The sequence below is a fragment of the Drosophila montana genome, unplaced genomic scaffold, assembly GCF_035044405.1.
Source record: "Drosophila montana isolate Dmon_TW-CO22-7 unplaced genomic scaffold, ASM3504440v1 contig_3833_1, whole genome shotgun sequence".
Taxonomy (NCBI): domain Eukaryota; kingdom Metazoa; phylum Arthropoda; class Insecta; order Diptera; family Drosophilidae; genus Drosophila; species Drosophila montana.
In genome coordinates this window covers 3,087,354-3,114,620 of record NW_026998704.1, presented here as the reverse complement: position 1 = coordinate 3,114,620, position 27,267 = coordinate 3,087,354, and the positions used below count along the sequence as shown (strand labels likewise).

At 40.5% G+C, this 27,267-nt stretch overlaps 3 protein-coding genes and 3 non-coding genes across 9 annotated transcripts; 2 read left to right on the top strand and 4 right to left on the bottom strand.

Moving 5' to 3' along the window:
• Nucleotides 1-11,288: 11,288 nt before the first annotated feature.
• Nucleotides 11,289-11,361, bottom strand: TRNAR-ACG (transfer RNA arginine (anticodon ACG)). Its single transcript has one exon. It is a non-coding gene; the product is annotated as a tRNA-Arg (tRNA).
• A 4,462-nt stretch (nt 11,362-15,823) lies between these two features.
• LOC135437700 (basic salivary proline-rich protein 1) lies at nt 15,824-20,471 on the bottom strand. 2 transcript variants are annotated; one of them, XM_064695738.1, is made up of 7 exons: nt 20,328-20,468; nt 19,467-19,666; nt 17,499-18,262; nt 17,350-17,441; nt 16,888-17,245; nt 16,353-16,820; nt 15,824-16,286 (listed from the first exon to the last, which is right to left on the bottom strand). In XM_064695738.1, exons 2-7 carry the CDS (start codon nt 19,540-19,542, stop codon nt 16,149-16,151), a joined length of 1,896 nt encoding a protein of 631 aa, XP_064551808.1. In that variant the 5' UTR covers nt 19,543-19,666; nt 20,328-20,468; the 3' UTR covers nt 15,824-16,148. The 2 variants fall into 2 exon arrangements, with proteins under 2 accessions (XP_064551808.1, XP_064551809.1); XM_064695739.1 differs by lacking the exon at nt 19,467-19,666 and having other exon boundaries at nt 20,328-20,471.
• Nucleotides 20,472-20,543: 72 nt separating this feature from the next.
• On the top strand, nt 20,544-22,310 carry Fib (rRNA 2'-O-methyltransferase fibrillarin). The gene is made up of 3 exons (XM_064695740.1): nt 20,544-20,675; nt 20,829-21,268; nt 21,541-22,310. The coding sequence occupies exons 1-3, from the start codon at nt 20,672-20,674 to the stop codon at nt 22,120-22,122; spliced, it is 1,026 nt and encodes a 341-aa protein (XP_064551810.1). The 5' UTR covers nt 20,544-20,671; the 3' UTR covers nt 22,123-22,310.
• A 90-nt stretch (nt 22,311-22,400) lies between these two features.
• TRNAS-UGA (transfer RNA serine (anticodon UGA)) lies at nt 22,401-22,482 on the bottom strand. Its single transcript has one exon. It is a non-coding gene; the product is annotated as a tRNA-Ser (tRNA).
• A 165-nt stretch (nt 22,483-22,647) lies between these two features.
• Nucleotides 22,648-22,729, top strand: TRNAS-UGA (transfer RNA serine (anticodon UGA)). Its single transcript has one exon. It is a non-coding gene; the product is annotated as a tRNA-Ser (tRNA).
• Nucleotides 22,730-22,783: 54 nt separating this feature from the next.
• Nucleotides 22,784-27,143, bottom strand: l(2)k09913 (lethal (2) k09913). 3 transcript variants are annotated; one of them, XM_064695861.1, is made up of 5 exons: nt 26,986-27,143; nt 26,507-26,660; nt 26,190-26,389; nt 23,742-24,023; nt 22,784-23,676 (listed from the first exon to the last, which is right to left on the bottom strand). In XM_064695861.1, exons 2-5 carry the CDS (start codon nt 26,622-26,624, stop codon nt 23,086-23,088), a joined length of 1,191 nt encoding a protein of 396 aa, XP_064551931.1. In that variant the 5' UTR covers nt 26,625-26,660; nt 26,986-27,143; the 3' UTR covers nt 22,784-23,085. The 3 variants fall into 3 exon arrangements, with proteins under 3 accessions (XP_064551931.1, XP_064551932.1, XP_064551933.1); XM_064695862.1 differs by having other exon boundaries at nt 26,199-26,389; XM_064695863.1 differs by lacking the exons at nt 26,190-26,389; nt 26,507-26,660; nt 26,986-27,143 and adding an exon at nt 25,040-25,132.
• Nucleotides 27,144-27,267: the final 124 nt, after the last annotated feature.

The following is a 27,267-nucleotide window of genomic DNA, read 5'->3' as shown; positions in this document are numbered from 1 at the left end:
AATTGTTTTGACGATGCATACCAGGCTGTACAAGAATAGTACCACCAGCCAGCTCCACGTTCGTTTTGGCTTGCGCAGTTGACAGACTCCCATGTGTCATTGTCACGATCGTATGTGCTGAATTTCATATTTTTGTGGTTTATCAACTGATCACCTGTTCCACTGCCCTCAGATTTGCCCAAAGTGATCAAGGTGTATTGGTCCTCCTCGCCAGAAATGGCAAATTGATCGTATTTGATGTACACGATCTCCATCGAATGCACCGAAGCCATCACGGTATGTGGTCCAATTCCTATAGAAATCCTCCTTGCCATTGATTCGCTGCTGGATAACCGTCCAGCCAGGAAATACCAGGAGCATCAGCAAAGTCGGTGCAGTCAGTAAACGATCTTCTCTTCGCAGCTTTTTAATTTCTTGGCACAAATGTTTATTTCGTTTTCGATTTTGGACATATTTTGGTCCTTTAGGGCAATCGATGTCCTTTGCTGCTCAAACTGGTCCTCAAAGTCGCGCATTTTCGGAGCATTAGAATTAAGTTTATTTATGTCATCTTTTATTGATGCCACATTGTGTGTTAGCTCTTGAATAGTCTGTTTGTAGAAATCTAGCTGAGCTCTCTGTTCCGCGATAAGCAACTCATTACGTGCGGCCAGCTTCTCCTGCAGTTGCTTGATTTCTCTGTCTTTGCCTTCAATTTTATTGTTATTGTTTTCAATTTCCTCCTCCATCTGATGTATATACTTTACCAAAGGTCTCACAGCCTTATGGATGTACTTTACGCACTGCTCCTCTGCTATTCTGGCTGCCTTACAAGAGCAATAAAAGTACGATTATATACTGCACTTCACGTAAACTTCAATTAAATGAACTGGTTTATACCTCATTTTCATTAGCCTGTGTTTCACCTAGAATGAGTATTAAGTATAGCACATATGGAAACCAAACAAATTTCATTTTGTTTAAACTGCAAATGTGGAACCGACAATCAACACGCACGATAATTTTCTGAAATATGTGAATTAATGGAAGGCTCTCCAGCAACTAAGCAACTGATAAGCGATAAGCAGTGGGTCAAGAGCTAAAAGAAATAAAATAACAAATAAGAATACTTCCGGCACGCCAAAGATTTAATACCCTTGCATTTGCCCTACCATTTTGCTGATATGTGAGAATAGTGAGGCTCGTAAATGCTAAGTTAGATGAAAATATTTTATAAAACGGAATATTTTTCCATAAAAGAACCTACAATATGATCGAACGTTCCTATGGCAGCTATATAATACAGTGGTCCGAAGTTGATCATATTTTGCATATATTTAGTTCATAGTAATACTTATAAAAGATGGGTAAGGTATTTAGATAAGCAAACAAGTTTATCATACAAGAAATTAATTTTCACTATATTATTCCTATGACAACTATATGATATAGTTATCCGATGTTGATAAGATTTTGCATATATACGAGGAGCATAGTGAAACTATCAAATCCCGAGTTTGGTCAAGGGATCTTAATAAAAATAAGTTTTCCATAACAGAACCCACTTTTCGACCGATCGTTATTATGCCAGCTATATGTTATAGTGATCCGATCCGGCCGTTTCCGACCTAAGCAAAGTTTCAAGGCGATAGGTTTAAAACTGAGAAAGGAATACGCATAGAAACAGTCAGACGATCAAACGGACATCAACTCGTCTGTTGTTAAACATTTCGCGATTAAATTATAAAACCCTCTGCAAGGGTACAAAAGCCAAGGCACAAAAATCTATATATAAAACTGTTTGCCCTGACTGACTGATTGACTGACTGATTAGTGATCAACGCACAGCCCATACCGTAGGAGCTAGGAAGCTGACATTTTCACTTTAGTTACCTTATGTGATGAAGGTGCACGTTAAGAAAAGCTTTCGGGAAATCCCAATCGCAACAGTGGTAAATTGGCTGAAAACGATTGTATGAAAGTATTTTGTTTACCGTCCGATCAGATTCAAACTCATTTTTAAAGATCTTTCAGATAATTTATTTATTATTTAATTTAATTTACCCGCTAGTTGAATATAAAATGACAGATTATACGCACGGAATATACATACAAGTGGTAAATTGAAAATTAATTTTAAATAAATACAAAAAATTATTATCAGAGTACGTTCATACTTTTGTTTTCTATTTAGCAGCAGCAATCGATCAAAACATGCTTACCACAAAAAAACACAAAAAATTTAGGCATTTATTAGTCGGTTTTAATGCTGCATGCTTGGCTGAGTTTTAAATGCAGCAAGAACACATTTCTATTTAAAGGGATTTTAGTTGAAATTTCCAACAGTTTTTTTTTTAATAAACAATTCGCCATAATAAACAATAAAGCCAAATTTTGCAATTTATTAACTTGCCGGGCCAACCTAGCGTATGAGCATTTTCGACAACAAATCAACTGTGAAATCTATCAATTCCTTTTATGAGTGCAATTAGCAATTTATTACCAGAATTAAATCGTAACCAGATGCAAATAAATAAACACATATAAATAAATCACACACAACAGCTCAGCTATCCTTTGATATATTAATTATATTCAGTTAGCTTAAGAACATCGCTCATTTATCAACATTATTTCAATATTGAACCGGTAACTGGATTGTGGAAATACCGCCTAAAACTGAAACTCACGTTTGATTGCCGTTTGCTAAGTAATCCCAATAGCTGGCCAAAAACTTCCTCAGCGCGCCCAGTTGCCTTGACAATGCCGACGATTAAATGGACTCCAAAAAAAAATTGGAAAAGGCATAATCCATTCCCATTTGTATGGTGCCGCACAAGTTGTAGTTGCAATACCCTGTAACTTGCCCGAAATGGGGAATGACAGATTTTGAAACTTAAGGCAATGGAGTCCATATCTAGTTAACCCTTAAATTAAAAACTAATTCAAGAGCGAAAATTGTATTATCCATTTTTTTATTAATCCCAAAGCATAATGAAATTATTAAAATAAAAAAAAACAAAGTCAAGCAAATGATATATACACCAAAGCTGCAAATCGGCTTAGAACCGAACCGAGCATAACATTAATCGAATTTTAAACTAAACATGATACAAAGTATATGTTTATAAACAAAATATTTAAGGTACATTGATCTATTCATATTTAACGGCTACCAATTTTGGGAAGAAATATTATTATGCATGCTATACTTTCAGAAAACGGGCAATTTTAAAAACAAAACAAAAATTTGTTTCAATTAAATCAAATATATTTATCCAGCGCCTGGTTGTTTATGTGTGTAAAAACTGGAAAATAAATTTTCTCAATCACTTTTAATATAAGACAGACCAATGTTTATCCGAAACCTGGTTTTATGGATTTGCATATCAGGTTCACGAGCCGAACCTTACCCAGGAAGCTGGGTATAGGGGTGGTATAGGGATGTACTGCACTGATTTATTATTTCTGATCAACAAATTAATTTCTTTACATCTTACTCGTATACATATATCTAAATTGATTATAACACTACTACGACTTTGTTTTCTGTTTTTATATGTATTACTAAAAATCGGACAACAATTTTGGCTATAACATGACAGGTAGGGTGAAATGTCTATTACTTATTGCTTAATAAGACTAAGTCACATGCATATATATTAAAGGGGTATCTTCATACCGACTACCTGATAGAATTAATATCTGTTTTTGCTGTGCGGTAGTTTTTCGCTTGTGCCTTATTTGAGGAAGTCACCCGCTGCTCTGGCTCCTCGGCCAGTTGGTGATTGAGCCGCTGCCTCCGCTGCCGCCGCCGTCGCTGCCAGGCGTTTGTATTGTCGGCAAACGCGTGAGCGAGATTCCATGGCTAAGCTGTGGCTGGTAGTTGCATGCAAACTGCAACTTCCGTGGCCAGTTAGCCGTGCAGCCGCAGCTGGCATTATTTTTACACACATTCCAAAAGGGGGCCAGAGCGAACGAGAAGAGGCCAGGGCGAAGAGAGATAGAGGGAGAGAACGAGAGAGAGCGAGAGAGCTGGAGTGCTACAAATTGAATGCAGCCGACATTTCGTTGAGGGCATCAGATTGCAGCTACCGCGTGCTGCATAATTTATGACGGGCAACGTTCGCGTTGCTTGTTTTTCGTTTCATTTCGAATTTGTATTTTGCCTTTGACACTGGCCCGCTCTCGCGCTCCCTCTCTCGCTCTCTTACTGCCCTCTTTCGCTCCTTCACTCTTCGAACTTTGCAGTTTTTTCGTGCCTGGGAGTTGGGGATGTTCGTTCGCTTTGCCGTTTTTCAAATGTCTGCGCCATGTGCATGCAAAATTCAAATGCCCTCCACAAAATCTTGGCAGCGCGCGTGAGGGGGGGGAAGTGGGGAGAGACACAACTACTCTGTTGGGACAGTGGCACATTTCAGCGATAACCTGCGCTAATGAAGTGTGATGTTGCCCAAATGCTTGGGTTGATTTTTTGTGATACCCTTTTTTTTGCGGGACCTAAGAACGCCAATGCGTGCAGAATTACAATTACTTGCGCGATTGGAGCATGTTGGAGAGGAGCTCAACTCAGGGCTTGTTGAGATTCCGGATTCACGGTTGAATATGCAGTGCGCTGGAAAGTAGAATGTCTTGGTTTCAAGCATTTTAATAATACATACTAAATATGTGGAATAGATTATGCTATACGAATGGCAAAATATTTAAAACACATTTATCTTAAAGATCAAGCTTTAAGCCAACAAATTTCTGAAGGGTTTCTGTTTTTCTCTTCAATTTGAAGTAAAAGGCAGATCCCGACTAGGGGAACCCTGAACCCTCTTCTACCAACAACAAATAGAGCTCGCGCTACAAGCTTATTTGCATTACAATTAATATTCATTTGTTAAAAATAAAAATGTTTCAACAATTGGACTCGAACCCATAACCAATCGAACTATTTGCCAACGCCTCTACTCAACATCTAACCAACAGCGTGCAGATGTAAGCATAAAGATATTTGATCTCTTCATACTCTTCCACAATGTACATGTCAAATTTTGTGACTAGCTCTTAAAACCTAAAAGAGATTTGCTCAAAAAACCACGATTTCGATATCGATTCTTATCGATTGCTTGGAAACTGCGCGGGAACTAGAGGGAACTACTTTCAAAATTTAAAGTCTCTAGCTCTTATAGGTTCAATATTGAGTTGATTACTGTATCAACAAATCTATAGGGTATTGCAATAGGTATGACAATGATTGATTGAATTAATGCTTACAGAAGGACATAAAGCTAGAAGGTAAAATCACAAAATCAATATATTCTTGTGGAAAAAGAGTATGTATTTAATAGATTTATACCGGATTCATTGAATTCAAATAATAAAAATAAACATTAGAAAATGTTTACTTAAAGCTCAAATCTACACAGTTTCTTGTTGCTGAGCGAACACTGCGCTACAAGAAACCGACAAATTATTATTATTTAAGCCGCGATGTTTGCTAAGATGTTTGTTATTTGTTATTCCACTATTTCATCACTTTATCTACATTTATTTACAAACATTTTCCTTTGGCTCTCGCTATGGCCTGTAGCTGAAGTTGCCTCGAAGCTAATTAACTCCACTTTATGTACCCACTTTGGACGGCAGGCAAATCCAGCAAAAATATGATTAAAATTAATATCAATTAACAGCACAGCGCTGCCAAGGACTCAGTTCCTTGTCTTGGATGCTGCATCGTCAGATCAAGTGGTTGGCCTGTGCGTCTGTGACTGTCATCAATGCCAATATGCTTAATTATAATGCATATTTTTCCTTTTACCCAACCAGCTCATCCGGCAGCCCGTTCCAAAACAACGTCTTCATTAGCAAGCATTTTCCCCAGGAGCATCCGAGGCGACAGCGGCGACAGCGACATCTTCAGCGCTGCAGAAAGGAAACTAATAATTAACACTTTTTACTGCCAAGAGTCGATAATTGAATTACAGAGTGCAGTCAATGGATCTGCCAGCACCCCAAATCCCAGCCCCCAACCGCATCACATTCCCAACAAAAGGGCGGGCTGCCATTTTCATCTTATTTTCTTTCTCGCTCTTCTTCTGCTGCCACTGCTGCTGCTGCTGCTGCTGCTGCTTTTCCTCATTTTCATTTGCTTTGCTTGTTCTTGTTGCAGATGCCAGAAAAATATTCGCAGAAAATGCAATCGGTTGTAGACCAACAACGCAAAAGGCAAAAATTCAAATGCACTTGACAACAACAATTGCAACAACAGCAATAACAACAAATATATACCAACAAGAACCACGATGATGGGGACCAAAACCAAACTGAACCGAAAAATGAGAAAAATGAGTTGCGCAGAAGCCGCTCCAGCATCTTGCATAAAAACGTTTAATTAAAATTCAAGAGGTTTTGTTTTCAAGCTGCAAGTTTTTCTCTCTCCCTCTATATATATATATGTGTGTGGGTGTGTGTGCCTATGTGAGTGCGTGCGTGTGTGTGTGTGTGTGCATTTGAACGACTTGAGTAATAGATGGCGCTTGAGGAGCGTGGAGCCAAAGCTATGTAAATTGGCGTCTGTTTTGGATCGGCGTTAATTACTTTGAAGTAAAGTGCATGCGACCATTGCCCGATACCCGACCCAGCGGGCGCAGAAGGGGGCTGTCAAAGATTTGAATTAGACAATGGCAACAACTGCATTGATGACTCGAGTTTCGAGAAAAGTTTAAGCAACTGAGCTTAAATTGTGAAAAAAGTTTAGAGGCTCTAATTAACTTGTGGGCTTTATAGTTAACATATTTAAGAAATGGTTTATATTGATATGGCAATGTTTTAAAATTGTCTCATTAATTTATGAAATCAAAGGTTTTAGAAAATTTTCTCATCTACCGAGCTTTTCAAAGTTAGGAGAAGATAAAGTTAATTCCCTCTTAAAATTGGCTCGTGTCCAACTGTTTCAACTTGACAAGAAACGTATAATAGAATGAATTAATTCCTTTCCAGATGAAAGAGTTCAAGTGCGTGTTTTCTAATGTTTTCTTGTGTGTTTAAATCTATTAAATAAATTAAATTACTTATGCAATTCTGAATTAAGACATCAGTACTTTGCATTTCTTTTGTATTTGCATGTGATGTATGGAAAGTAAATTTAATACCCTTGTAGATTTAAGATGTAAGATTTCGCATATAGATGAGAATCATAATGTAACTAATAAATCCCGAGTTAGACAGGCATGGCTATATAAACTCGGCTGTTGATGCTGATCTAAAATATATATACTTCATGGGGTCAGAGATGTCGCCTTCTGTGCATTACACATTTCATGACAAAAATATAATACCCCTTACAGAGAAAGAGTTTCCTCCTTCTTTCCTGGCCCTGCCCAGGCTGTCCACTCCACCTCGAGGGCAGCGCGCTTGGCCACAAATGCTAAGCAAACACAAATTGCGAATGATAAATGCAACGCTCGCCTGCCGTTAATAATTTTCTATAAATTTTCACGCAAGTCCCAAAGCAAATTGGTAAACGTGGCAAGGCCAGGTCTGGGGCCTGCAGTGCCTGATCCTGAGAGCAAAACCAAACAAGGAAGCAAATTTCCAAAATCCAATTTGCATTTCCATCAATAACAAAAGAATATTAGACGATGCGTTCAGGGATGTGCGTCGCCCTGATGCGGGCCGGGTGGGGGCGAGTGGTGGTGGGACAGTTCTGTGAGCCGCCCGTCAAAAATTTACCAATCGTTAAAAATACTTCCTGTTTCCGGTGCGCCATTTTCTAATGCGCCGGCTTGGCTTCCGTTTGCCATTGTAGCGGCAGCTATCCGTGTTTGAGTAGTCCAATGCTGGCCACGTTCACGTCCGAGCGGCTGCCTGCCACAGTTAGTCATTCTCGTGCTGCTTTATGTAATTTATATCCTTGCTGCATTATCCTTTATTTACTTTACTTTTTAGCATTATGCGAGTATATATCTATGTGAGTGTTTGTGTGTGTGCGTGTGTCTGTGTGTATGCATAGCGCTGCGTGGCAAAATTTATGTATAAAAATGAGCGAAATTGCAGAACACATTTTTTCCATTACTGAAAATAAATGTCTGAGGGATGTGCTCAGCCAGGACCAGCCCAGAATCTGACTGACTGGCTCAACGTGTATATATATGCATGTGGCTTTGTCTGTGTGTGTGTGTGTGAGGTTGTGTGTCTGTCTTAGATCAGAAAAAATCGCTTCTCACTGATGAGCTTCAATGAATTCAATCAGAATTCATTTGAATACAGTCCGTGCATACCAAAAAGGCGAGATTAAGTGGCAAACTCGAACTGAGAGGCCAGTGAAAGTGCGACAGGATAAGACGAATCCATGGCAACTCCTTATGGGCAAGCAGCCATTCGCTTTGACTAATATGCCTTGTGGTCTGGCCAAGGAGAAGGCGGGTCGGAGCGGTTTGGAGCTTAGCGCATGCCAGCCAGGATTTTGCGCTGAGGAATAAGTAATCAGCGCTAAGTTGGTAATTGAAAGCGTAGCTGGGATGCCCCTGCCGCCATGGCCCCGGATGGGACGCCGCAACGCAGCGCCTTGCGGTTTTGTTGTTGACTACGGTCAAGTGCGGCGTCGACGTAGTCTCCACACTTGACTTAGCTGCACACTGAGCAGAGTGGAGCTGAGTAGAGTGGCATGGAGTCGAGTAAAGAGCTGAGAAGTGTAGAAAAGAAAACAAAGTGAAGTGCAGCAAAGTTTATTGAAAACTTTTGTCGGGGATGCAGCATAAAGGAGGGGCGCCTCTCAGCGTTGGATTAACTATATGCTTGGCCCCATAGCTACCTACTTTCAACAGAAAATGACACGACGTCTCAGCAAAGACACCTGCACAGACACATGTGAAAATGTAACAAGCGGAACGAGCCAGCCCGAGTGTGGGTGGGGAGGGGTTGCGCCCAAGGCCAGGCCTAACCACAACACAGCCAAAATAAAAGACAGGCCCACCCATAAACGTAAAACACAAGACAGATAAAATGACGGCTGGAAAATTAGCTTCAGCTATAGCAAGGCTGCCTTTGCACTAACTATAAAAACAACATAATAAAAAGAGTAATAGGTAATTTTAAAACAATAGATTTATCAAACAAATAGCTTCTTTAGTTTTAAAGTCAGGTTTATAAACGCTCCAATAATTTAATTTGTATCAAAATATAGTCAAAGAAAGATAGCGTAGCTTCAGAATATCTGATTCCTTGGCAATGTCGACTAGATAGCTTTATTTATTGCTTTATTTAATAATATATAAAAAATTTGTTTTCAATTATATTAATCAACAATTTCAAATAAATATTCTTAGCAATATTTCAATATTTCAATATTAAAACTATGTCTAACCAATAAAAGGGATTCATTAATTAGCAACTTAATTTCTTTATCTTTTACGTTACAAACCGTACCACAAATGCAAGCTACCTGCTCGTATAGAGTACAGCTACACGGATGCTTCAACAACCCCGAAATTGCGTAACATGAGGTTGCAAAAATTATGTACAAAGATTAAGAAAGTAAACTGTTATCTGGGATTGCTCTTGGCAATGTTAACAGCAAAGGAAATGGGAAAGCCCCGTGTTGACAGCTTCTGCTGGTGGGTTTCCGTGTCAGGGGCAGGGGTATGGGCGGGGTACGGCATAATGAAATTATATTCAACCAACATTTTTATATGTGTGGCTGTGTGTGTGTGTGTGTGTGTGTGTGTGTGTGTATGTGAGAGGCAGATGAGTTTTGGTTTATGTGTGAGATTTGCTTGTGTTTTATGTGTGGCATCGTAAAATATGGTAACCAAAAAACAAAAACAAAATAAAAAGAATTTAAAAAACAAACATTAAGCATTTGCTCAACTGAAACTGCGACAGGCAAAGAGCAATCAAGTGCCTGGTAACAAATAAAAGCTTACCTGTACTTAAATAATAAAAAAGTATAAGTAATTATATTTTATATTTATTACGTAAATATATAATTTTTGAATGGCATGGGATACGAATATAAACCCGAAAGATATATATAAAAACAAATTGAAAAAAAAAACGAGAAAGAAGTGCTATCTTCGGCACACCGAAGATTTAATACCCTTGCAGACCCAACCTTTTCAAAATGATTATAGTGCTTTGCCCGTATCTAAGAAGCACAGGGAAAATAGTTAATGCCGAGTATGGTTAAGATATCATGAAAAACAAAACAGGTTTCCGTACAAAAACGTAATTTTCGACCGATCGTTCCTATGGCAGCTATATGATATAGTAGCCCGATGTGGATAAGATTTTGCATAAGTGGAGGGATCATAGTAAAACTAATAAATGCCGAGTTTGGTCAAGATATCTTGAAAAACAAAAAAAATTCCATACAACAGCATAATTTTCGACCGATCGTTCCTATGGCAGCTATATGATATAGTTGTCCGATCTTAATAGGATTTTGCATATATATGGGGAGCGTAGTAAAACTAATAAATACCGAGTTTGGTCAAGATATCTTGAAACACATAAAAATTTTCCATACAAAAACTTAATTTTCGACCGATCGTTCCTATGGCAGCTATATGATATAGTTGCCCGATCTGAATAGAATTTTGCATATATATGGGGAGCTTAGTAAAACTAATAAGTACCGAGTTTGGTCAAGATATCTTGAAAAACATAAAAATGTTCCATACAAAAACTTAATTTTCGACCGATCGTTCCTATGGCAGCTATATGATATAGTTGCCCGATCTTAATAGGATTTTGCATATATATGGGGAACGTAGTAAAACTAATAAATACCAAGTTTAGTAAAGATAACTTTATAAACAAAAATGTTTTTCATACAAGAACCTACTTTTCGACCGATCGTTCCTATGGCAGCTATATGATATAGTGGTCCGATCCAGCTGGTTTTGACATATGAACTGCGTGCAACAGAAAGAGGGACTTCTGCAAAGTTTCATAAAGATAGCTTTAAAACTGAGAGACTAGTTCGCATAGAAACAGACAGACGGACAGACGGACATGGCTATATCAACTCGGCTGTTGATACTGATCAAGAATATATATACTTTATGGGGTCGGAGATGTCTCCTTCTGTGCGTTACACATTTCACGACAAAATTATAATACCCTCTGCAAGGGTATAATAAATAAATAAATTGATATTTTTAAGATAATTTTTACAAAATTGTTCATAATTTCAATTTTGTACTTATAAATATCTCAAAATATTACCTATAATTAAACTGAATACCAAAAAACTATTCACATTTACATATAAAATAAATAATAAAATATTTAAACACAAACAAAAAAATAAAAAAATTAGCCGATCCTGCCAGGAGTCGAACCTGGAATCTTCTGATCCGTAGTCAGACGCGTTATCCATTGCGCCACAGGACCGTTGACTAATTCGTTAGCAATTTCAATACTTGAAAAGCAACTTGCTATGCTCAGCATAAACACGCAGCGAACGATCAGACGTACGCTTATCAGAGCTATTTTTAGCTCATAACAAAAACAACACAATAAACAAAACATGAGAATTAAGTGTGAATAAATAAAGCAACAGTCAAAAGCAAACACAACAACACCGTACTGTGAGCTATAATAGAGATAGAGATGCGTATATTAAGAGAGAGATAGCTACGTAAGCATTGGGTCTCTTGAGAACTGGTTAGCGTATATGACCCTACACACACAATAGGAGGCTTGACAAACAATTTAAGCACTCGTACAGTAGAAACTCATCATCAGCAAACGAAAAATTGTTGCTTAAATACAATGACAATGCGTTGGTCGTCTGTCGACTGTCGATTGCAAAAATGTAACATGAATTCCGATTGATTTCCATCAAAATCAACTGTCCGATATCCGCTTTGTATGCTTGAATAGCCTGTCCATGTGGCTGTCCATGTGGCTGTCCGTGAGTGTCCGTGTGTGTGTCTAGTTGTGTGTGTGAGTGTGTGTGTGACTGTGTCTGTTGTTTCCGGCTTGCTTCGTTTGGTTCCGATTCTAATTGTTTTTGTCTACCCCGAGTGCAGTACCATTCCCATTACCAGCTGAAATCGCTTTGCGAAAATTACCTGGCTGCAGGAAAACTTTATCCCAAATGGGCAAATAATTATTCGTGCAAACCAAACCAAATCAAACCCCCAGGCAAAAATTAAGCAAATATCACGTCGATGGTCGGACCAACGAAAATCAAAGACAAGCAGCCAATGAAACTCTGCTCGGATACAACGTAGTCCCGTTACAAAAATTCCTGCTCAAAGTGCGTGTGAAAATCTTTACGTGTGAGCCGAAAGTTTTTTTTTGTGGTAAGTTTAGGGAGGGGTGATATCAGATCGGATTCAGTTTGATTGTTTGAGGTTTTAATTACAGAGAGTGGTTATTTGGAGAAGTCATCGAGTGCATGAGAGGGAGGTTGAACTAATACAAAGCTGGAAATTGGCACAAATTGTGGCTAATCTTTGAAAGGTTTTTGAACCGGTGAGATTGCTTTAACTCAGCTTGACTGTAATTGCAGAAAATTTTTATATTCATGGTATATACAATACATATACCTTAAATAAGTAGACTTTGAGAGCTATTAATAATTTATAAATAGCATTGCAATAAAAATTCTTCATCGTTTTCTCGCTCATGAGATTTAAATAATAATTTTCAAACATCTTTTTTCGTTTTTATTATTAACAGCAATTACGAAATATCGCTCATTTTTTAAAATAACAATCATTAAAAAATAATAAAAGAAATTGAGAATAGATTCAAAAGTCTGCAGAGAAATTACGACTAAGATCGGAAAAAATATTTTTTAAAAATAATACAAATTTCGAGTGCACTTAAAAACGACTGTTAAAAAAAATAAAAATTTCATCTAATCCCAGACAAGGAGTAAAGAGAAATGGTACCTTTAAAATTAATGTTTCTGTGCGAATTCATTTTCACCATTTTGCCATTGAAAAACTTTTTCACAATAAACATTAATTGTTGTTTTAACTTACACATAACATACAAACGTACATATGTATGTAAGATGTGAACTCGCAAACTAAAGTTTTAATCATTAGAAAACATGCATGTTGTTTGCGCAAACTGTGACATAGCAACTTTTGCGCAAACAAGACATAAGTAAATCCAACAAAAGCACAAGCTACTCGCTTTAACTTCGTTTCAAACTGCAGCGAATAAGCTAAGCGGCCCGCAACCCGCAATTCCGACTATACATGTATCCCTTCCGCCCCTCCAGGCAGCCCGTGCGGCGGGGCACACAGTAAGTAAATTGTACAGTTGGCGCAAACGAGTAAAGAAATCGCTCATGCAAAACTGATTGACTGTAACGAAATACAAAACGCAAAGAACTGTAAAGAGAAACACGAAACTTGTTACAGACGCTGCTGATTTTAGAGCCAAACCGAACCACAGAAAAAAAAAAGACGAAGGGAATACCCAGTGCAGCATGCCCCGTTATCTTTTCTGCGTTTATTTATGTAGTTTGGCTGCTGCGCCCGTACGTATGCAACGTTTTCATTACTTTTACTTTGTGCTATTGGGTGCTGCATAAACCAGGGCTGCAAAATAAACCAAATCAGTTCATTTGGCAGTGAATCCAAGCAAAAGCCAAGGGAATACGTATACTCCAATATTCCAATTGCAATGTTTGCGATAAAACTATAGGCTTTCAATTTTAACTTAAAAATATTTTATGTTTAATTTAAGGCAGCATGCTTTTATATTTTACATAGTGTTAACGCATTGCTTACAGCCCTGGAAGCACTTGCCTGATTTTTATTGAAACGAAAATATCGTTGGACGCCGGCGTTGTGCACGCCTTTTTGTCGGTTGCGCACTTAATTGAAAGGAATTGTTAATTCACAAGTCTTGGCCCCGCACACCCCCTTCTCTTTCTTACTCCATCTCTTTCTCCGATGCCTGTACGTGTGTGTGTGTGTCTGTCTCGCTTTGTGCGTGATTGGTCGGCACAAATGGAGCTGCTTAATGATGACTACCAGCTGCAGGCTTTGCCTGTACACGCCCTTTGGCCGTGAAGTCGGCACATTTTGCGCCGCACTCGATTTCTGTGCACAAATTTCAATTATTTTAATTTTTTGTAACGCTTACGATATGTTCGCACACATTTATTCGTTGACAATTTACAGCCGTCTGCTGTTTTCGTTTCGGCCCGGCCGCCAGGGGGCGTCTGTGTGGCAGCTGTCAACGCGCTGCCTTTGTCGCCATGTTGATTCCTTGACACTTATTTGTCATTTTTAGCATATAATAGCATTTTGTGTGGATTATACAAAGCTTATAAATATGTGTGCACATATGTACATATGTATGTTAGATGCTCACACTGTGTGGACTCGTCAGACACTTGCTCTGCCACTTAACCGTAATAATTGCTCACGTTCTCACGCCCTCTACCTACAAATGAACGCCCCATTGTGGCTTTTAAAACCAATTTAGCAAAATATAAGAAAGCTTATGCATTCCCATTCCAACCGGCAACCAGGTCAAAACGCTCTTCTCAGATGTGTGTAATTAGACGTGACTTTTCCTCAAGTTTTTCTGGCTCCTTTTGTGCACTTGGCGCGGGGGTGACGGTTTCGGTGAGTCTGTGCGGCTTAAAGCCTTCTTAACACTGTTGTTTCTTAGACATAGGCACGCCTAATTGTACTAGGGCATGGCCCGTGGTGTTGATGGCGGCGAGGTTCAGATTGAGGTTAGACACCAAATGCCAAAGGCAATTATAGAGTATAAAGTTAAATGTAACGGCATAATGTAAATGTGCTTAAGATTTTACTGTTAAGACTGTAGAAAAACCATTGAAAACAATTGAAAAGTGACATTCTTATTAGCTAGTTATTGCAAAGTCAAATGTTAATTATTATTATTTATCATATTTTAAAATATTTGCTTGCCTTTATAAATAATCTTTTTAGTAATTTCCACAAATTAAGCCATAAAAAGCGAAACATATCCAACACTTCAGCAACTCTCAAAACCCTCCTAGCCTGCTAATCTAATTATCATTTAGCTGTTCCCTTGCTAAGTGCCAAGTAAACAGTTTAATTGTATAGCGGAAATCTAACGCCTCGGGACATGATGCATAGCCCTATCGGCACATCCGTTACATTCGCCAAATACAGTCATCTGTGGGGAGGACATCAGCCTTAGCCCGGCTAACACAGCCGCATGTTCAGCGTCTTTGGTTTGCGCAAATTGAAAACATGCCAAATAATTACACATTTTTATATGTGAATTTTTCAATTTATATGCCGTCAGGCTAACGCGGCGTGCATATATTTATTCTGTGACGTGTCACGACATTGACATCCACGACATATTCCCACTACACACATAAAACCCTAGTCATATAGGCCCTGTAGTCGTTAACTTATTTATGTATGTAAATTATGTAAATGTCGACCTTGAAGCCTCAGCTTTCAAATCTTACTCCAAAGCCCTTACAAAGCATCGCAGGGTTTAGTCGGTACACGAACAGATTTAGCAAGGGCACTAACCTAAGCCAAAATCCTGCAAAGAGAATGTTAGTGTTAACAGAAATATAAGGCAATGTTAAGGGCAAACAAATGTTAACGGCTATCTGTAATTTGGAATAGGTTGAAACCACGCCCTTAAATATTTCTTCGTATGCTTCTTTGTCTTTTACAGATTTTTGCTTAGATCTTCCAGCTTGCTGTTACTAAGAATAAAACAAAGATTTGTTTTATATTTTTCTTTATTTATGATCTTTATGTATGTTAATTAATGCGTTTACAAATGTCTCTTGCTGCCTGAAAGAAAAATAACACGCACACAGAAATTATATAACTGACATATTACAATGCTCTGTGTTAAATTTTGATTAAACCCATTTTTATATATATAATATATATATATATATATATATATATATATAGCGATCAGTTGACACCCTAGATCCTAGACGACGATCGATTCACATATACATAATATATAAATTAGATATCAAATACAAAAGCAGACGAAATGCATTTTCATACATTCTAAATGTACAAAGAAAAAAGAAAATTCAAAAATCATGTTAGTGAAATGATCAATAAACATAAAGGGGGGAGGAGAACTAACAGAATGATGAATGGGCAAAAGGGAAAAGTAGAAGAGAACAGCTTACGGGCTTTTAGGAAATAACTAACTGCATTTAACTAATTTAAACGCTGAGTAACTGGCAGCTTCTTGCGCCGTCGGCGCAGCTGCTGACTGCGATCCCAGTACTCGTAATAGCGTTCCTGTTTTAACCACTCCTGATATTTATACCACCATTCCTCCCATTTGATGTAGTCCTGCCAAGAAAGAGAGATTTAATAGGTTAGATTATACTCATCTAGATATGGAAGATTCACCCTTACCTTAAGATCCAAGTCTCGTAAATAACCGCGACTCTTGTAGTACTCGTAACGCACGCGCACATCATCCCACGACAGCATGCCCGACGGTGCTGTGGTGGCCAACTCCTCGGGAAAATGACCAGCCGGTGCCGGTGAGTACGAATAACGACGCGGCGGCGATTCCATACCCTCCTCGATCATCACTTTAAGCGCACCCCCTGCCGAGTCTTTGGTTATGCGCATATTCTCCATATTGCTGCGATCGATGCTCCACTGAGCCATTTTGCCAAAGCGCTCGGAGAGCGTTAGACGCGTTGTCGCCGAAAATGAGGGTAGTGCAGGGGTCGCATCATCGCTATCGGAACCGCCCGAATCATCCGAATCGGATGACGAGTTGGCATTATTGCCGCTGGCACTGGCACTCGTCGTGACCGTCGCACTCGAATGCTTCTTTCGTTTCTCACCTTCGATTTTGACGCGCGTGCGTAACTGCAACGAGGAATTGATGGAACATATTAGTGATTGGGATTATAGAGCCTGGGCTCACGTAACTAACCTCCTTTTCTTTCTTTTTCTTTTTGGCCTGCGGTGCTGCTGCTGCCGCTGCTGGTGCTGCAGGCTCTGGTGGCTCTGGCGGCCGATGCTTGAGACGCGGATCCTCTGGCGGCGGTGAATGACGCGACGCGCGACCGACTTTCATATGCGCATCCGGCGCTAAACCGCGCTCGTGGCTTATACGCCGCATTTTTCCCTCGCGATATTTGTCAATGCCAGCACTGCCACGCACCGGCGGCGGCGTCGTGGGACGTCCATGCAAGCGACCATGGGATTCTGGCGGCGGCAACGGCAGCGGGGCACCGGCGCCTCGATAATGGCCACGTGGCTTAGGCGGCGGAGAACGCGGACCGCGGGAGCTGTGAGCATAAGATAGAAATAAGAGGCACAAAATAAAAATGTGCACCATAATAAAAATGTTTAAAAAAGCAAAACAGAATGGGCAATTGAATCAAAAACTCACCGAGATCTGTGACGATGACTGGGCGAGCACAGCGAACAGGAATCATCCGAGCTGCTGCTCATGGAGCTGTTGGAACGCGAGCGCATCGAATGCTGCAAAAGGATATAAAATGGATTAAATACAATTTGTAGCTAGCGCCAGTTACTTACCCTTGGCGGCGGTGAGGGTGGACGCTTGGAGCGCGGCAAAATGTGCGCTGCGCCCATGCCACGTTTATCGATGCCCGACGAAGACGACGATGGCGGCGGCAGCGGTGGCGACCGACGCCGGCTGAGAGGTGAACGCGACGCGTTTGTCGGCTTGCGACGTAGCTGGGATGAGCCAGCAACTGGTTCGGGCGGCGAGCGCGGACGACCATGACCGTTGCCCGGACGACGCAGCATGTCGCTGGTGCTATTGTGGTGGTTATTGGGCGAGCGGGGCATGCTGCGCGGTGGCATGGGGGGCGAGCGTGGGCGGCCACGCAATGGCGGCGGTCCGTTATGATGTGGCGAAGGCGGCGACATAACCCCCCTGCGCTCCATAAACTGCGGCGGCGGTGAGCGGCGTCGCGCATGAGATGGCGGCGGCGGCGACAGCGGCGGTGATTTGCGCAAACGCGAGCGACTTCGCGAATGCGGCGACCTTGAGCGGCCGTAACGCGCGGACGACGACGCCGGCGGCGGCGGGCCAGAGTTGGCCGGTGCCCCCGGATAACGGGAATAGCTGGCCTGTGCCGCATCGCGTTCGCTTTCGCCGGAGCTGCTCTCGCCCTGAATATACATTTTCTTGTAGCCGGTGTGGCGCCAGCGATTCGGGTCTTTCTCTTCGGCCTCGATCAGTTTCTTGTCCCAGTAATCGTTGGTGGTATTGGCACGTGCCTTCTTCATAACGTTGTCGATTTCGCGTCGCTTGCCAGCGGGCAAAGATGGATCTGTAAATTCATAACGTAATTTCGTTCTTTTAGAAACATTTACAGAGTACAAAATATTTTATTTATTTTTTTCCAGTCCCATTCTATTACTTGTGTGATAGTGTTATTTGGACTTATAAAAAAAAAAGGGTTCCCAAAAACAAAAGCATTACGACTTTTATTCCCTAAGCCATCTAAAATTGGCCAAAGGGATGTTTGAAGAAGCCCTACCTATATTTTTGATCTTCATCCGTCTCCCCGGACTCGCATTGCACTTGACTTGCATTTCGGAGATTGTTTATATAAAAGCATCGATAAATTGCCCTATTTCGTTTAAATCGACCAGGTTTAACATCGATCCTCCTGTTTTTTTAGCATGTAGGCTCTCGTAAAGTACACACAGATGTAGAATATTTCATTATTTGAATATTGCCCCCATTTCATCACATTATTGTAAAAACTCATTTGTAAAACTATAACTTTGAGTTGCGATATTTGCTCGCCTTTAGATGCCATATCTCTGGCCCAGAAGGTTTCAGAAAGTTTTAAAGATCAGACTATATGGGGTGGGGCTAGGGAAGAAGGAAGCACAGTCGTTCAGGCGTTCGTTCCCTATAGAAGCTAACAGCGTCTCGCCTGGACACTGGACAGGGTATCTCCTAGTGGTGCAATCCCGACCAGTTAGTTTCAGACAATATACAACGACAAATTCAGCCGTTTTAATATGTTAGTAATACTTATTCAAAATAACAAATGGTTGGAAACAGATTGTAAAATGTTTTTTTGGGATCACGCAACAAACCTAAAGGAACTTTTTTTAACCTTGAAACGTTCGGTACACCGCACACATTTCTTGTCCCTCCATCAGCCCACATGAACTGCTGATCGTTCTTAAACTAAGTTTGTTTACGATATTTAAAACAAAATCTGTTTAAAAAAATTGAAGGACCTTTTTTGTAATTCATGCTACATGAGATTTTTAACCTGAGATTAATTTTTAAACAAGTTGCATACCGTTTTCATGAATTCATTGTCTTAGCTATTTTTTATAATTTTCTGAATGTATTATCCCTGTTTTGATGCTAAAACTATTTAAATAGAACGGTTTTTTTATTTGTTTTATGCTACGACAAACTTCGATATATGCCGTGTATCGATTTGTCGTCGAGTTGCTTACACCGTCGGTATTTATCGATACATTTTTATCGATATACCTATTAGGTACCTGTTATGCGTGCAGCTGTCGGCTGTCTGTCCATGTGCAGTTTTGGATTCATTTCGGGGCGCCTGCGCGACGCCATTACGCGGAGCGTATCGCGTTCTCTTTCGCGCACGATTAATTTGCTTTTCGATTAATTCGCGCAACACTATCTCATTTTCTTTTTTTTTTTATATATATATCATAAAAAACACATACACAAAAAGCTGCAAATATATTACAATTGATTAAAAAACATGAGAGAAAGAGAGAAGCATTAGAAATGGCGTACAATAACAACAACATCAACAACAATAAGAGATAGAAAACAGTCCCAGCGTAACAAACGTAAGAACGGGAGCAACACGCGCGCTTGGCAGCTTAAGCATAACGTTACAACGTCATTAACCCACACACATAGCTAACGCTTTATGAGCCATGTGTATGAGAGAGATAGAGAGAGACCGGGACGCGACAAACAGCTGGAAACGTAAGCGACTTATACGTGCGCGTCGCGGCTGCCATAATAACGTAGCGTTCCCGCTGCCTAAACGAATGGTCGCCGCTTCTTCAACCCAGGCCGCGGCACACATGGCCATGAAGGCCAATTAAATGCAATGTTTCAAAATTCATTTGTATTCGCGCAATGTACCGACGCGCGCACCGGCTTCTCATCGACACTGTTGTGCTCCTGACGCACAGAGCGGCACACAACACAGACACACACGCACAGACATATGAATGTATGCATATATACATATATTTTTTTTTCTGTTTTTGCTTTGTCAGCGACAAATAATCGACACCGAACACGAACCGAAGATGGGCAATTAAGTTATGTTATGCTAATAAAAACGATAATTGCAGGCACTTAACTAATTTGCTTACATTTGTATACGTTTTGCGTGCACGCTTGTATAGTTTTTTGTTGATTTAAAACACACAAATGGCAAACACGGCGCTTAAAATTTTTCTCACACAATTTTCATGCGACGGCCATATTTGCGCTGGGAACAGTGTGACCAAACTCGAAATTACCTACATCCACTGCTAGCGCATCATTTACCAACAGAAATGTTAACTTAATGTTAAATGATATCGATATTTTATTATCACGCATCCCTACCACACACACGTGGTTTCTTTTCAACAGCGTTTATAGAGTGCCGCGTGCGTCTGTAATTTGGATTGGTTAGCAGTTGAATTAAAAAGGAAAACTACACACATATAAAATGGGTAAGCCAGGTGAATTGCCCCTAAGCAACGCCAAGCACATTGTTGTAAATTTCCAAAGGCACTTTTCCAGGGCCAAAACAATGCAACAAATGCTTAACCTACGAAAGCAATGTGTTTGAATATAATTTAAATTGGTAATGTTTTTTTAAATAGGTTTCAGTCCTCGTGGTGGTGGTGGCGGTAGAGGAGGCGGTGGCGGAGGATTCCGCGGTGGCGCCGGACGTGGCGGTGGTGGCGATCGCAGAGGAGGCGGCGGCGGATTTGGTGGTCGTGGAGGTGGTGGAGGCGATCGCAGAGGAGGCGGCGGCGGATTTGGCGGTCGAGGAGGTGGAGGTGGTCGTGGTGGTGGCGGAGGCGACGGCGGCGGCCGTGGAGCCCGTGGTCGCGGCGGCTTTGGTGGACGCGGTGGTGGTGGTCGCGGAGGCGGCGGCCGTGGTGGTGGTGCAGGCGGCTTCAAGGGCGGCAAAACAGTCACCATTGAGCCACATCGTCACGAGGGCGTATTCATAGCCCGCGGCAAGGAGGATGCTCTGGTCACACGCAACTTCGTGCCCGGCTCGGAAGTTTACGGCGAGAAGCGCATTTCTGTTGAGGTGTGTAAACCAAGGCTTTTGTTTTCATTTATAGTTGTCATAATGTGCTGTCCATGATGATGTTGTGCAGGGGTACAGAACATGGCAAACTGTGGCCATGAGCGTGCGTGGCGTCTGCCCGCCTGTGCGCACTCCAGGTGCGCGTTAAGCAGCTGCGGGTGGCGTCCACGTTACGCTTAGAACTATAGCACTACTGAGACATCTAATCCTCCAGGAACAGCATATTCCTATGAGTTGGCTTTATCTGACATTTTTCTAATCCCTACCCACAGACTGGCGGCGAGAAGATTGAGTACCGTGTGTGGAATCCGTTCCGGTCCAAGTTGGCCGCTGCTATTTTGGGCGGCGTTGAGAAAATACACATGGCACCTGGCTGCAAGGTGCTGTATTTGGGTGCCGCATCGGGCACGACAGTGTCGCACGTTTCGGATGTTGTCGGACCTGAGGGTCTGGTCTATGCTGTGGAATTCTCGCATCGCTCAGGCCGCGATCTGATAAATGTAGCGAAGAAACGGACCAACATTATACCCATAATTGAGGACGCACGTCATCCACACAAGTATCGCATGCTGGTTGGCATGGTTGATACAATCTTTGCGGATGTGGCACAACCGGATCAGGGTCGTATTGTGGCGCTGAATGCGCAACATTTCCTTAAGAATGGCGGTCACTTTGTCATCTCCATTAAGGCGTCCTGCATTGACTCCACAGCGCAACCGGAGGCGGTCTTTGCGGCCGAGGTCAAGAAGATGCAGGCGGACAAACTGAAACCACAGGAACAGCTGACGCTGGAACCCTATGAACGTGATCATGCTGTTGTCGTCGGCGTCTATCGTCCACCGCCGAAGCAATGAAGTTCTATTGCGGAGAATGTGGTTAGGTTTTAAGCTATATACATAATACTTCTATTAATACAGTCGTATTGTATTAAGTTTCTTTTTAAATATACAACAAAAATCAAACAAACCATAGTTAAGTTTATAAACAAAAGCAAACTATTTTTTGTAATTGACGTAAAAAATATATCAAAAAATAACAACAATCAAATGTTTTTAATTTAGAAATAACTTTTTTTAGGATAGAACATTCAAACATTTAATTTATAATTCAAAATAAAAATAAATGAATCACTCGCTGCGGACAGGATTCGAACCTGTGCGGGTAGAACCCAATGGATTTCAAGTCCATCTCCTTAACCACTCGGACACCGCAGCACATATTTAACGCTTGTCAAAAAATGTACTTCAAAATAGACTGTATGCACCGCCATCTATGAAAAGTAATGTATAATGCTCTGAAGCGCCATCTGTTGTAAGAAAATAAGTACAGATGAGACTACTGAGATAAGTTGTTAGCAATTGGGCGCCGCTCGATTCGAAGCTGCGGTGTCCGAGTGGTTAAGGAGATGGACTTGAAATCCATTGGGTTCTACCCGCACAGGTTCGAATCCTGTCCGCAGCGGGTTATATGAAAGTTTTTTTGGCATCAAATAAGTGGAGAAACAATTGATCTTGATTACATTTAATTAAATTACTTTATTTAGGGTTGATGCTGGTGCTGGTTTTCAAATATAACAAAATACAGATATCGTTTGCTTAACTGTTGTCGAGCATTTGCGTCAGGGACGAGACAAAACATTTTATCGCTTAATTCTACAAGTATTGCTTGCACGCAGATTTTGGTAAAATTTTTGATGATTCTGGCGCACACACACATACACATAGGGAACAAAATGGTTATACTTTAATTCTTATCAACTATTTAAAATCATGAAATCGTCGCAATTTTTTTTATCACCCAAATTGAGCGGAGAGCTTTTACAACTTGGCGCGCTTGGGCACGCCAACAGCCTCAAGGACACCGCAGCTCTCCAAGTGCTGGAACAGCGTCTCCAAATACTCCTCACGATGTTTGATCAAATGGGCGGCATGCTGTGAGCGCGGCCAGCACTTGAACGTCACCTTTATGTTGGCGCGCTCCCAGTTCTCACGCACAGCCTGGTTGGAAGAGGGCGGGCCAATCAGATCGTTCTCGGATACAAAGAAAAGCGCCGGTGCCTTGAGCAGCGTCGAGTGAAACATCTGGCTGGAACGCATATAATGTATGGTAGCCTGATTGTGGAATGTCCGCATATGGTAGAGCGTATAGTTGCGCAGGGCGCTCTGCATGCGCTCGTTCTTTGGGAAAATCGATTTCGGCAAGCCGACTGGGATTTCGGTAATGTCTGCGGCACTATCCCAGATTTGGCAAACGAAACGATCCAATATGCTGCCATACCGATCCATATCACGTGACATTTGCAACATTATTTCACCCATCTGATATGCGCCCACCGAGAAGCCATGCATAACAATCGGCGCGTACGATTTATTGTTCTCCAGAAATTTCAAAGTCTCGGCAGCGACCATCTGGCGAAAAAAAAAACAAGTTGAGAAATGCGACAACAAATGGCTACTCAATTTACGGCATCTACCTGTGTACCCTTGGCCGGCCAGAGCAGCTGCCAGGGTGTAATGTGCACCACCATAACGTCGAAGCCCATTTCCGTGTAGATTTGCGCATACTTTTTCAGGTGCTTCTGTTTGGCCATTAGCCAGGCCATCATCAGGACCAGCGGATTGCCGGTAGGCTTCTTAAAGGCCAGCGTTTTGGGATCCACTTCGATGTTCGCCTTGTTGTTCGTATAGAGTGTCATATTTTTGGTAATATCCTTCGAGGATAAATACCGCCGATTCTTCAACGGTGCCATTGCGCTCTGCGTAATAAAATTAGATAAATATCGTAAGTTTCAAATGAAATATGAATCTATATATATTTAAAAATGTTTTTTGCTGACAGAGCTCAAGCGAATCAACAACCTAATCAATATCAATTCCACTAATTTTATCAAATCCAGCTAAAATTGTTGGAACAATTCCACACCAGGTGTTAGCTAGATAATAACAGCTGGTATTGTGTGTGAATTGTATCAAATAAATAGTTTTAAGTTAAATTTATACAATTCATGCCCAATATTGGTTTGGATAGGTCGAGTTGCTTTAATCTATTGCTCGATTAGATACGCTTGACGTTGAGTGGCACGTCTCTATCAAAATCGCCTGATTTCTAAGCTTCGAGTGATTAGATATGCTGCTAAACTCCTAACAGATGTCTATATATATATATATATATATATGTCATGCAAATTAGCAGATAATGTTCATTAGTATTTTACAATCCTCTTTGGATTAGTGAGCAGAAGTTGACCTTGACTGTTTGGCAATAAAGGTAATAAATCCAATTGAAGTTCAAAGATATTCATAAACTATTGATAAGATAATGTAGATATATAGTTATTTAATTTGAGTACATTATGGGTAAAGTTATAATTAAGTTACACAAAAATTAGTGTAAGTTTCAATTACCAGAAATTGTAATAAATAAAATTTTAATAAAAATTACTAGAGTATCACTCTTATAGATGTTAAAGATATATGGGTACTACGAGTGGAAATTCTTGACCGTCAAGAACACAGGTGTGCAGCAAACTAAATTTAAACATTCTGCACAGCGCTTGCGCTAATCCCGCAGACATTACGTATAGTCTATTGATAAGAAGGTTGCAATTTAGATAAGCGGCAAACAAAGTTGTGGGCGAATTTTAAGTGTTATCAGTCGAACAATTTAGATTATACGTTTAGACCAGCTACTGGGTCTTGAAAATTACATATTTGATATTTGAGCACAAAACAGAAATTGCATTTAAATTCTAACCAAAAATAAACAACTCACAAGTCTCTGGCGCTTACAGATCTTAAGCAGTATAATCAATAATATGACAACTAGCGCAATTTGAATTGTAAAATCCATAATTAGAATTATGTACGAGAGAAAAATATATCCAAAATGTATTTGCAGTTACAAAAGCTTCGATCGACTGTCTTAAAAGAGCTTAAAACATGGTGGGCGAGTGCGCCTAGTTTCCAATGCCGAACCATACAAATCTGGAAGGCACATGTATCGTGCGTGCGTCTGTGTGTGTGTGTGTGTGTGTAGTGTAGGGGGATCTGAATTGCCATTGCGGCGGATTGAATTACTTTGCGGCAATGGAAGCGGGCACCTTATGGAGCTTGGAAAATTGCAAACAGAGAGCCGCACGAGCGAGCTTGAGTCGAAAGCTTGACATTGAGCGCCATTATGATGATCTGTCCACACGAAAGTTGCCCCAATTGAGTGAGTGCAACTGTCGGACGGCAGAGGTCGCTTTGCATTGATGCAGCCAAATTTACAATTAAGGGTTGTACTTAAGACTTTAAATGACAATCATTTGTTGGTTAATTCAAGCGGCAAATATGAGTTAGGTAATTATATATAATTAAGATCATATATATATATACACATGTATATTATTAGCCGGTAAATCATTCAAACGACAAACTTAATCATTTTTTGCCGGGAACAAAGTTCACAACATTGCCCACACAGCTCATTGACCAGCGCGCTGTGGCTTAACATTCAAGATGTTATCGCTTCAGTAGAGCTCTGTTAAAAAAGGCTAACTACTTGTATTTGAGTTTAAAAAAATAGCCAAATTTAGCTATAAACTAACTGACTAACTAACTAACTAACTACACTGTTTGCTGTGTATGTTAGGGAAGCTGCTAATAATGTTATAAAATGTATATGGCTATTGTTATGTTAGGTGAAATGCATGTTAATGTTATGTTAATAATGTTATGTTAGGCGACTGCAAATTGAAAATAAAATGTGATCATACAAAAAAAAAAAAAAAAATAAAAAACCGAATAAATGAGTATTGATTGGCAAACAATTAAAGCATAGCAGAACAAAGCAAAAACCCAAATATGCACACATACATATATATAGTCTTAGGGTATACAAATAAATATTCATAATTGTGTATGTAAATATTAATGCTTACATGACCCACCAGTTGCGTTTGCAGGCTTGAAAAATTGCGAGCCAGCGGCCGTTGCATTCCCCGGTACTCAGCCAGCGGCCCCTGTAATAGACCATTGCCCTTGCCAGCGGCGATCGGGACGACGCCGGAGGCGGATCCGCTAAAGAATCTCTCCGCATAGACGTTCTCATATGGGACGGCGGCGGCACGATTATTCTGTGCTGTAAATTGTTGATTTGTTGTGGGTGGGAGCAGGACAAAGACATACAATAAATACATATATATTTATAGTTAAAACTTTTTGCATTGTGTGTGTGGTTGTAATTTTGAACATTTACCACCAAAAGAGAGGCCCACGGCAAGTGTTGCGGCCGTGCGGCCGGCGGCAAACGGTAGATTTATTGATTTTTTCGCTGCAGTTGCGTAAAATGCAGTGCGAAAGAAATGCGAAGCCATTGTTTATACGTATTTGTTTATTGAAAACGTGAGGAGCTTGGAAAAAAGAAATGGCATTTTGACAACAAATTTTTAATATAATTTATAAGCAGTATGTATGCATCTTCACACACACACATACATAGATAGATTAAAGCAAACGCACACCTAACCAACCGATGCACAAAAAATGAACTTTGGACCTGGCTGTCGGATGCAGACGAGTTTAATTTAAATTAAATTGATACATATATATGTATTTATATATGCATGTACAATAACGCAATTGGGTGTGCGTGTGTGTGTGTGTGTGCGTATGCGTAAATGATAGATGCACTATGAAATTTAATGAAGGGTAATAACATAGTTGAACAGCACTTACGCTTTTCAATCGTCTGACACTTGCTATATTGTTTACCTATACCCAAAAACACACAGACACAGTCTGAGAACCAAAAGGAAAATGAATTACGCCGCCCGTGCGCGTCTTTGTTGTCCGAAAACAACAAACACTGTGTGTCTGCAATGCGCCAAATGCGAGAATACCAAAATTACGTCTTATCGATAAATAGAGAAAGTAATCGATCGTATTGCACGTACGTTGGTGCAACAAAATTATAGTGGAATTGCATTTTCTTAGTTAGGTTCTTTTTAAAATATATCG

What these genes read in the sequence shown, in the direction of transcription:
- Fib (XM_064695740.1), top strand. An exon ending in AGAAGCGCATTTCTGTTGAG is followed by an intron (nt 21,269 to 21,540) that starts GTGTGTAAACCA and finishes CCCTACCCACAG; the next exon opens with ACTGGCGGCGAGAAGATTGA.
- LOC135437700 (XM_064695738.1), bottom strand. Translation starts at nt 19,542, where the DNA reads ATGGCGTCGCGCAGGCGCCCCGAAATGAATCCAAAACTGCACATGGAC. An exon ending in AGAAAAAGAAAGAAAAGGAG is followed by an intron (nt 16,821 to 16,887) that starts GTTAGTTACGTG and finishes TCCTCGTTGCAG; the next exon opens with TTACGCACGCGCGTCAAAAT. An exon ending in TACGAGACTTGGATCTTAAG is followed by an intron (nt 16,287 to 16,352) that starts GTAAGGGTGAAT and finishes CTTTCTTGGCAG; the next exon opens with GACTACATCAAATGGGAGGA.